The sequence below is a fragment of the Callorhinus ursinus genome, unplaced genomic scaffold (genome assembly GCF_003265705.2).
Source record: "Callorhinus ursinus isolate GAN/ISIS: 27379988/994484 unplaced genomic scaffold, GSC_fseal_2.0 scaffold27, whole genome shotgun sequence".
Lineage (NCBI taxonomy): Eukaryota > Metazoa > Chordata > Mammalia > Carnivora > Otariidae > Callorhinus > Callorhinus ursinus.
This window is the reverse complement of record NW_027397089.1, coordinates 15,093,858-15,105,448: the sequence shown is the minus strand read 5'-3', so window position 1 is coordinate 15,105,448 and position 11,591 is coordinate 15,093,858. Positions and strand designations below refer to the sequence as shown.

General features: G+C 37.0%; 1 protein-coding gene across 8 annotated transcripts in view; it reads right to left on the bottom strand.

The window, feature by feature from the left end:
• Positions 1 to 365: 365 nt before the first annotated feature.
• Positions 366 to 11,591, bottom strand: part of PLCZ1 (phospholipase C zeta 1) — a 50,194-nt gene continuing 38,968 nt past the window's right edge. For 7 of the 8 annotated variants that reach the window (XM_025879845.2, XM_073878023.1, XM_073878024.1 and 4 more), the window contains 3 exons: positions 5,364 to 5,496; positions 1,298 to 1,447; positions 366 to 514 (listed from right to left, as the gene is read on the bottom strand). In XM_025879845.2, coding sequence (XP_025735630.1) covers positions 429 to 514; positions 1,298 to 1,447; positions 5,364 to 5,496 — 369 coding nt within the window. In that variant the 3' untranslated portion in view covers positions 366 to 428. Of the gene's footprint in view, positions 515 to 1,297; positions 1,448 to 4,914; positions 4,956 to 5,363; positions 5,497 to 11,591 lie in introns of those variants that run through there. The other variant, XM_025879846.2, reaches the window with a different exon arrangement.

Genomic DNA, 11,591 nt, shown 5'->3' with positions numbered 1-11,591 from the left:
AGCACCTGGGAATCTAATTCTAGTTCACTACAACATGCAGCAGTGGGTGTCTAGAAGTTAAAACACTCTTAGATTTCACAGTTCTTTTTACTGATAAATATTTGCCAACATATCTTATATAATCAGACATATTTTAAGAGCTTGTAAGTTCTATTCATTTACAAGCAAGTTGCAAGACCAGCCTCAGCAGCTGACGGGCTGGAGAACTGGGCTGCAAGAGAGTCACATTGTCGGGACCCTCTGAACTGTTTTGCTTTCTTTTTTTCCGCTGTTCTATTTTGAATATTAAAGGGGAATTTGCTCAATATTTCTGTTTTTGTAAATAATCATTTTTCTTTATGTTTTAAAAAAAGAAAAAAGGTATAGACGTTCATTTTGGCTGTTTTATTACGATGTACAGCCAATGATCTGCCAGGTACTATTAGTTGCTATCTGACGTACCACACATAAATAAACAGTGCAGCCGGCTCAAGACTCTCACCCATTTTGGAAAACAGAGGAACACGACGGTAACCTGCAAAAGGAATCATATCTAATTAGGACAATAAAAATAAACCAGCAGTGTTCTCGATAGTGTTACCAAGAACCTAGCTTTGCTAAGTGTATGTAAAAACTATAACTGCATAGTTATATTCGGCTTGTATATTAATTTCCTAGAAAAAAGAAAATATCTGGTTTCTGTTCTGACTTCTTATTGCCTAACACTGAGCACACAGCTCACACTTCTCCTCCCTCAAAGTGCAGTGTGCTAAATTGGCCACCATCCTTCTGCTGCGGAAGGACTCTGATTCCGATGTACAGCTCAGATGGTGATAGAGAAGTAAACACATTGAGACAAGGTAATTGGGGGAATAGTATAAATCACCCCTGCAAGGTGACTGCAACATAAAGGCAGCTCTGAAAGAGTCAAGAAAGAATGGTCTTGGGCTCCCAGGCTCTTCTTGGGCTGGCAGAATGAGTCATTGCTTTTCCCTTCTCTTTGATTCCCATGCTTTATTTCTTTGTGGTAGTCATGACTACTCTTAATTGAAACAAAAGAGTGATGATCCATGTAAAGAAATGCTCATCCATGCCAAGTTTGTCTAATTTATCTTCCTAGAGATCCCAAACCACAATCCCACCTTCCATATGAGAACACGTTTCTAGAATATACCACTGAGAGAAAATATGTGTCAATGCATAAAATTTCCTTTACATCTGACTGTCATGGGTAGAGTTATTTAGTGTATACATGTGTGTCTTTGGTAAATGTAAGTTCTAATTGTTAGCACAATCATCTTACTTTTTGGAATATTACCTTTGTTCATGCATAGAACTGGTAAAGTATATTGGCCAAGAAATTCATTTCCAGTTATTAAACCTTGATTTTCAACAACAAAACGTATCAGAGCCAATTCTGGCACCTGAATAATGAATGTGAATGTTTCATTCCATCTTGGACAAAAAGCTGAAATATAAAGGAAGATATCATCAAAGAATCATAGACACTATCTCTAGGGAGTAATGCATGGTATCTGTTCTCTGAAATTTTTCTCTTCAACACTTAGTAATATTAACAGCTTATGTTTTAGAGCACTTAAATTTTTCACGCAACCAATGAGAAAGGAATAATAATAACAGTAACAAAAATTATTGGGTTTTTAGTATTGCTGGGCAGTATGATAAGAACTTTAAGTAGATAATCTCATTTCATCCTTACAACAAACCCATCAGGGTTATTAGTATCCACATTTACAGATGAGAAAACTGAGCCAGAAAGATGTTACATAACTTCCTCAGGGTTTCACACACACAGCCATTAAGTGGCAGGACAGGAATTCAAACAAATGGAGTCTGATTCCAGAGCAGAAACATTTCATCACTAGGCAATATGACTGCTGTGTTTAGGCATTGTTCTAACAAAGGAGTTAAATAACATCATTTTTCTATACGAGCTCCTATTATGGGAAGAGCTCCATAGACAGTTGTTGGCCTGAGAGCTAAGTGCTCCAAAGCCAGCCTTTGATCCTTCTTTTGGATAAGTGCTCATTTTAAAGTCCCAAGTGGATGAGTCATTTAGATCTCCAGCAAAATAATCATCCCAAACAACCACCTCTTGCCAAATAAGAAATCCAAATTGTGTCACAATATGACCCAAATCATCCAATACTTAAGCATAATTTAATGGAATCAAGAAATTCACATCCAGATCAAATATACAGTTTATTTAGATTCAGAGAAAAATAATATGTATTGCTTTCATGTACAAAGGTAATGCTATGCTTGCTATGTCGATAGGTTTTGTTCTTTGAGTTACCTTTCCAGAAGTATGAAAGAATTTGTGACTAATTATATTTTCTGTTTTCTGTGGTGCATCTGTGGGCACAAGCACACATTTACCAGATAGTAATCCAGGATGCAATCTATGCCCATGAAAATATTAAACCAATTGACTCATGCTGGTATAATGAATGTATTGCCTTTCCTTAAGAAAAGAAATAATTCCACGGAGTGCAGGAGTCAATTCTTTTTTTTTTAATTTTTTTTATTAACATATAATGTATTATTTGTTTCAGGGGTACAGGTCCGTAATTCATCAGTCTTACAAAATTCACAGTGCTCACCATAGCACATACCCTCCCCAATGTCCATCACCCAGCCACCCCATCCCTCCCACCCCCACCACTCCAGCAACCCTCAGTTTGTCTCCTGAGATTAAGAGTCTCATGGTTTGTCTCCCTCTCTGCTTTCATTTTGTTTCATTTTTTCCTCCCTTCCCTATGATCCTCTGTCTTGTTTCTCAACTTCCTCATATCAGTGTCAATTATTTATAGACTCTTTAAAATGTGCACAAAATTCTGATTTATCTTCCTCCTCTATCCCTACTTCATTATAAACTCTCACACACACATACACACATAGATCATATGTATTATATGTGAAAACCCTTTTAGGGAAGAAAGAAGAAAGAAAGAAAGAAAGGAAGGAAGGAAGAAAGAAAGAAAGAAAGAAAGAAAGAGAGAGAGAGAGAGAGAAAGAAAGAAAGAAAGAAAGAAAGAAAGAAAGAAAGAAAGAAAGAAAGAAAGAAAGAAAGAAAGAAAAGAAAGAAAGAAGAAAGAAAGAAAGAAAGAAAGAAAGGGGAAGGAAGGAAGAGAAGGAAGGAAAAAAGAAGAAAGGAGGGAGGAAGGAAGGAAGGAAGGAAAGAAAGGGGGGGAGGGAGGGAAGGAGGGAAGGAAGGAAACCAGGATAACAATTTGATAGTTACAAGTATAGTTTTCTCGGGCATGACCAAAACTGAAGAATTACTTCCACACCTTATCCAAATGTGATCTTTTTCCTTCCAGACTCTCATTTCTCTTATTATACTGCAATTACTCTAGGAGCTAAGCCATCTTAGAATTCCTCTTGTCCAGCTGTCTAGACTTTTATTCCTGCTAGTCTTCCTCATATACATCCTCCACTCCTTTTCTGATGCCATGGGCCTTCTTTGACTGGAATTCCCCCATCCTCTAGCCGTGAAATCATATCCTGACTCTATTTTGTATTTCTCATTTCTCTGGCATACACTTCTTCCTACCAAATCTGCAGAAACAATCTCCCTAAAACTCAACAATGTTAGTGCTATATCCCTGTTCAAGAGTTTTAATTTTGTTCATTTTCTACAGAAAAGAAATTACCTAACATCTTATCATGGCTTTCACAATTTTCCATGGCCGTCCCCAACATAACTTTCTCATTTCATCTCATCCTAATCTTTAAGGACCCTGTCTGTATTCCACCCATATTAAATTTCTGTATTTTTCCCTAGCATATTTGAATTTAGTCTTCTCCAGGTTTTAGGGCTCATATTATTCCTTTTGCCTTCAATGCCTTCATCCTCAATCTCTGTAAAAAATTCTATTCATTCTCCAAGAACCATCTCCAAATTTGCCTGTTCCACTACAATTCTCATATTTTCCTTAAAACACTAATGACTCTATCATAATCGTTTTATTGTATCTCATCTCTCATGCCAAACTGTGAACTATCTACAATAGAGTTGATCAGAACATACATAGTAATATGTTTAATAAACAGAGATTTTAAGTTTTTTTGATACTTATCACCAGGATTCTAATAAAACAGGCTATCTATTGTTAGATAAACCAAATTTAATTTCTGTAGGAATAGTTCCATAAAACCCAGGGATATAATCTAAATTCTAATGGGAGCTAAAATCATCTTATGAGAGGTGCATTGAATAAATAAATGTTCTGTGCATTTTGTCATGAAGATTCAAGTAAGGGGATGAAGAGAACAAGAGATAGGGTACTATAAGCTTCCTGACATAAGCAGTTACCATTTTGTGACACCGCCATTGTAGTATGCCTTCAACTCTAAGGCATGCCAAACACTGCAGTGAGTCATCACCAATATCCCTTCCCATAGATAACCTAGGATGAAGTAGCCAAAACTTCCCACATCTTTTTTCCTACCCTTTGCACTAGGGGGACACTGGAGGAATATTTGGGGTGTCAGTACAAGGGGCAGATGGTGGATATTATTGGAGATCATCACCCAAGGAAAAAAAGACTAATACAACTGCACCTGTTTTTCCATCGGTGCCATTTAACCTGGCACATATTTCCAGACTCACAAGTGAAGCCCACTCTACTTTGGGAATATCCACCCAAAGAAGATTCTAGACTCAAGAATCAGTTCCTAGGTCTCCTCCAAGATGAGCCTGACTAAAGGTCAATCCCAGGAATCTACACTTTAATATCCTTAATGATTTCAACCTCAATGAAGATGTGACGCTGTCAGTAGCGTATTATATAAAATATCACAGGATGCTGGGACTGAAAATCTTACCCAAGTCATTTCTTCCATTCCTAAATTTCCCTTCTGGCAAAAATGACTGAATTATGAATCCAAATATTGTATGAGTAGGTTTCTATGGCATCCTTAGCCAGAGCCAAAAGCCACAGACCTTTGATCTAAAATGATTCAAACAGTGAAATAAAAATGGGTAACATACTATATCAGAATAATCATACGTTCTTTATTTTACACAAAGGTTAGAAGCTAAGTAGATTTGCAGCCATCAAAATGTCCCTTTAATTCAGCAATATGGGAAGAAACATGAATTTTCATCAAAGGGAAAAAATAGTAATTTTTCAGGTCAGATAAATTTTTGTATCTGTAATCTGAAAATATATCTAAACAACACATTGAATCACTATCAAATTGTTTTGGCTGCATATAACACTGGTCACCTTAAACCTAATTCAAAGCCCTTGCCTTAGGAATAATAAAGATGTCTCAAAACTCTATCACTAGATAAATTTTAAGCTTTCCAACAAGAAGCCTAGTAGAAGTTCAATAAAAATATTTTAGGAGCTCACCATTTCTTTTAATTACACGAGTCTGCCGTTTCACATGATCATTTGGAACACCAAAAATTTCTAGAACCACTACTGTGTCAGCTTTGTTAGATGATGAATGGTTACTGGGAGGTAATTGGATACCACTGATGAGCTGCACAAAAATATTTGAATGCAAAAATTTAGCAGGATATCAAACTGCATAATCACATAATTTCAAAATAAAATATGTATTCCAAAAAAATGAGACTCTCAGCTCCCACAAAAAATTAAAAGTAGAATATAACACGAATTTTAAAATTTAACTCTTATCCTCAAGTGTCAGTAGGTGAATACTAGGAATATGTCTATATCATTCCATTTTACTAATATATAGTTATAGTAAAATTCACATTGTCTGAGATTTATAGTTCAACATTTTTTTTAATTTTTAAAGTCTTTGTTATGGTCGTTATAAGGCATTGCTTAAAAGTATTGTTATAATCATTGTCTACTGTAATTCAGCTTGAATTACTCTGAAAACATGAACTATCTTGAAATTCATACTGTATGTAAACAGCTAAAAATTAGAAACAATATTAATAGTACTTCTGAAATGTAAGAAAAAACACTGCATAATTTTCCTATAACAGTATTTTTTTGATAGTATAATTTATGTTTGGATAATTTATGATAAAATTTTATATTGTCTATTATTGTCAGTATTATCGTAAGTAATTTGAATCCGACAAAATCAATGATTTCATACGTATATTAGGGACTGGGTATCAGAAGAACACAAAGTAATTAACAATAGTTTCATTTAACCTTGTATTAGTCAAACTAGCTGTTGAAGCAGTTTTGTCTTACTTTAGGGAACAAAGTCCAAACAAAAAAACACTATTTCAAAGTGCACTAATTTGTAAAATGTATTAATATAAAAATTCAGGCATAATTTCAATTTCTGAAGATTATAATAAAAAGGAACAAATAAATAATTGTTTGGAAAAAAAAAAGAAAGGAAGAAGGAAAGAAGAAAGGAAGAGAAAAAAAAAGAAACAGAAGAAGTGCCAATGTATAATTTTTCCTTTCCTACATCCACACATTATAACATTAGCTGGAAACCAGAGTGACTATGTAAATATTTAACAACAACTATGAAATGGGCATTGATCAATCAGCCTAATTAGACATCAGGGTAGTTGGAACATTGGTCATAATCAATAAGTACACTGATACCAGAGCCTCCCAGCTGAGTATCTCCTCTGCAGGTAATTGACCCTTACCAATATGGAGAAGTTTCGGCTTTGGTGCACCTTGTGTCAAAAAAAAAAAAAAATTGGCTGACAAAAAAATAATAATAATTGAATATGAGAACTGAAAAAGAATTTAGAGTCTATTATTCAAATACTTTTTACACTCTGAGTCACAGAGCCCTTCCAGGGGCCACCACGGAGATAGATGTCAAAAAGAAAACCCTTGATGGTCAACTAGAGTACCTCTGCTTTCATCTATTGGCCTTATGCATAAGATTTTGAACTTAGAAAATGGTTGTATCGTATTTATAAGTTTGAGAATGATTGACCTAATCCAAAACTCATAATTTGCAGATGACAGAGATTAAACCAGAAATGCTGAAATGTCTTCATCAAGGACGTAAGCTAATGGTAAAACTAGGTCTTTTGATTCCCCAGTCATGCCTTCCACAATTTGTACAAGTTGGATTCAAAGCTCTCCAGGACAATCAAAGCAAGAGAGAAGGACCCACATGGCTATGGCAGCAGTTGGCCGGGAAAATCATTAATCCTGCCTGTTTTATTACCTACATCCCTATATGCCACTTACATCCCCATATGAGACCCTTCAGAAACAAACAGGTGGCATTTGTAAACATCTGTGCATACTAGCTACCTTCTCTCTTTGCTTTCTCAATAAAAGAGCACATCTGTTCTCCTTACTATTCCTAACTTGCAAAAGAAATCATTCGATTAACTTACATATATTGAGCATATACTTTGTGTCAGACACTGATAAGACTTGAACAAAACACAGTCTTTATCCTTCCAGGGCCTTCAGACAAGCCGGGGGGAGAAAGACAAGTCCAAGTAAATAAATGAGTACAGACATACCTCATGTTATCAAGCTTTGTTTTACTCTATTTTGCAGATATTGCATTTTTTTACAAACTGAGGGTTTGTGGCAATTCTGCATTGAGCAATTCTATGGGCACCATTTTTTTCAACAGCAGTTACCCACTGCATGTTTCTCTGTCACATTTTGGTAATTCTCACAGTATTTTGAACTTTTTCGCTATTATTATATTTATTATGGGGATCTGCGATCAGTGACCTTTGATGTTACTGTTGTAATTGTTTGGAGGTGCCACGAACCATGCGCATATAAGACAGCACACTAATACATGTGTGTGTTCTGACTGCAGATGGGGTGGAGAGAGCAAGAGAACTACAGTCAGAATTGGAGCCCGAAGATGTGACTGAATTACTCCAATCTCATGGTCAAACTTGAACAGATGTGGAGTTGCTTCTGGTGGATGAGCAAAGAAAGTGATTTCTTGAGCTGAGATCTACTCCTGGTGAAGATGCTGTGATGATTGTCGAAATGACAACAAAGGATTTAGAAGACCACATCAACGTAGTTGACAAATGGTACCACAGCCACCCTGACCTTGAGCAACCACCACCCTGATCAGTCAGCAGCCATCCACATCCAGGCAAGACCTTCTACCAGCCAAAAGACTGTGACTCACTCAAAGCTCAGATGATGGTTAGCACTTTTTAGTGACTAAGTATTTTTAATTAAGGTATGTACATTGTTTTTTTTAGACATTATACTATTGCACATTTAATAGACTATAGTATAAACATAACTTTCATATGCTCTGGGAAACCAAAAAGTTCATTTGGCTTGCTTTATTGTGATATTCACTCTATTGTGGTGGTCTGGAACCAAACCTGCAATATCTCTGATGCATACCTGTATAATACATATTATGGTATAGGGTGTTATGGAAAAACAAAACTACAAAAAGAAGCCTAACTATTTTAGTGTAGGAAAAAAAGACTTCTGAAAAGAAGTGATCCTTAAGTCTTGAAAAATGAGTCTGAATGCAACAGGAAGGTGAAGGATGGAAGAATGACCCAGTCAAATGAAAAAGCATATGTAATGCGTGGAGGTGTCATATGGTTACAGAATAAGGTGCAAGACTAGACGTGGAGAGAGAAGAGCCTAGAGAATTAGGCTAAGCCCTGACTAAGAAAGCAAGCAGGACACCCAAAGAAACATTAAGTAGGCACGATGAGATTAGCAGTGGGGCACAATGTCTCTGGGCAATTTGGGGAAGATGAATCAGAACTGAGACAGGCTATGTGAAAAACCCTTAGGAGGCCAAAAGAATAAATGTAATGACAGGTAACAAATTCCTTTAAAAAAGGGGGAGGGGGGTCAGTGGCAAATGGCATCAGACCAAGGGATTGGGTAAGGATGACATTTCTAATTAATAAAATTTAGAGATGGGACATGGGAAGTGACAGATGTGGAAGAGAGGAATGCTTCCCAATTTTCTAGCCTGAATTAATTGACACAATGAATTCGATGGAGATCATTGACATTTAAAGAAAATAAGATTAGACTAGGAAGGGACGTTCAGCTTTTAATATGTTAAGCTTGACAGAACAAGGATTAAACAGGTAAGGATGTTAAGTAGGATATTTAAAATATGTCTTTACATTCCAGAAATGAAGTCAGATTGAAGATTTGAGCACTCTTGGTAGTTGAAACCATGAATGTATATAAAAGGACACAAGGAGAATATTTAGTTTGAGATAAGGATTAAGAGAAAGCCTTAGCCTAACAGACACATGAAAAAATGCTCTACATCACTTGGCATCAAGGAAATACAAATCAAAACCACAAGATATCGCCTCACACTGGTCAGAATGGCTAAGATTAACAAGTCAGGAAACAAGAGATGTTGGTGGGGATGCGGAGAAAGGGAAACCCTCTTGCACTCTTGGTGGGAGTGCAAGTTGATGCAGCCACTCTGGAAAGCAATATGGAGGTTCCTAAAAAAGTTAAAAATAGAACTACCTATGATCCAGCAATTGCACTTCTAGGTATTTATCCAAAGGATACAAAAGTAGTGATTCGAAGGGACACATGCACCCCAATGTTTATAGTAGCAGTGTCCACAATAGCCAAACTATGGAAAGAGCCCAGATGTCCACCGACAGATGAATGGACAAAGAAAAAGTGGTATATATATACATATATATATACACACATATACATATATATGCTTACTTTTATGTATCCATATTTATATGGATACATACACACATATATACAATGGAATACTACTCATCCATCAAAAAGAATGAACTCTTGCCATTTGCAGCAACACGTATGGACTAGAGGGTACTATGCTAAGCGAAATAAGTCAAAGAAAGACAAATACCATATGATTTCACTCATGTGCAATTTAAGGAGCAAAACAGATGAACAAAGGGGAAGGGAAAAAATAAAATAAGATTAAAAACAGAGAGGGTGGCAAACCATAAAAGTCTCAACTCTGGGAAACAAACTGGGGGTTGCTGGAGAGGAGGTGAGTGGGGGAATGGGATAACTGGGTGACAGGCAGTAAGCAGGGCATGTGATGTAATGAGCACTGGGTGTTATATGCAACTGATGAGTCACTAAATTTTACCCCTGAAACTAATAATAGCCTATATGTTAACTAAATTGAATTTAAATTAAAAATTTTTTAAAAAAGAGTGCCTTAACAACATAAATACTTCAGAGGCAGTAGAGTAAAGGAGCCCACATATTTGAGAAAGGAAGAATCACCTGGGAAGAAGAGAAAAAAAGAGAGAGAGAGAGGGAGAGAGGAAAACCCCAGACGCACAGCAAGGAGATTTGTGAGGAGTAGGAGGGGACCATACAAAGTGGCTGAATCATCCCTTTTTCTCACTAGAACAGCTACTACAATGACTAGATTAGGTGTATAGAACAATGTAGCCTTTCGTGTTTTTTCATTCACACAAAAAAACAACAGGGAGACACTGGTACAATTGTGGAAAAACGTTGAAATACCCCCCACCTTATAGGGGCTAAAGAGATCAACAGAAATTTAAAGGCCCTAAAGGAAGTCAATGGAACTTAAAATATTAATGTATACTTTCTAGCTTATATCATAACCAAAAAGTAAAAGAAAAAGTTATTAATCTTTTAAATTTTTGTATTAAAAAAATACAATAAAAAGGGCCCCTGGGCGGCTCAGTCGGTTAAGCGGCTGGCTGCCTTCGGCTCAGGTCAGGGTCCCAGGATCCTGAGATTGAGTCCCACATCAGGTTCTCTGCTCATCGGGGAGTCTGCTTTTCCCTGTGCTCTCCCTCTCTCTCTCTCAAATAAATAAATAAAATCTTAAAAAAATAAAAAATAAAAAATGCCAAAGTTACGATAATATTTGCAAAGTAAGCTTAATGGAGAATATTTTGCTGATCCTAGAAAGAGTGCCAACTAATTGATTTGGGGCAGCACCCAGTGCTGGAGGCAATTTCTACTATATGCCCCTACTTTTCTACCCTATATGTCCCTACTTTTAAAGTCACAAAATCCAGGGCGTGTGGGTAGCAGAGTCAGTTAAGCATCCACTCTTGATTTTGGCTCAGGTCACGATCTCAGGTTTGTGGGATCGAGCCCCATGTCAGGCTCTGTGTTCAGCACGGAGTCTGCTTATCCCTCTCCCCCACCCCCTTGCTTACACTCTCTAGCTCTCTTAAATAAATAAAATCTTTAAAAAAAATTTAGAGTCACAAAATCCCTAAAAACCAAGGAAAAAGTCAGCTACATACTTCACTGGTACTGTTTCTCTCAGGGGCTGAGATCATTTCTTTCTCATTCAACTTTGCTCTACTCTCTTTCCACGTTAATCTCTGGAAGACTCTTAAATCTCCATTCTCAGCCAGGACAAAAAGGCTAGGGCCAGAAGTGGATGAAAGTGGTCCCCCAAGTCCTGTGACATCAGGACAGTAGAGGAAGGAGCCGAGAGAGGAAGGCTTATGAAGGGCATGCAGTCTGGGTTAGAACATCTCCTGCAGTCTGGGTTAGAGCATCTCCTGCACTCTGACCACCAGGGCGCCAGAGCAGGGAAGCTCCCACCAGCCAGGACAGCCAGAAACACTCCCTCAATCAGAACAGCAAACACAAAAATCCTCGCCAGGGACAGCAATACAAGTACCAAAATTCCAGAAC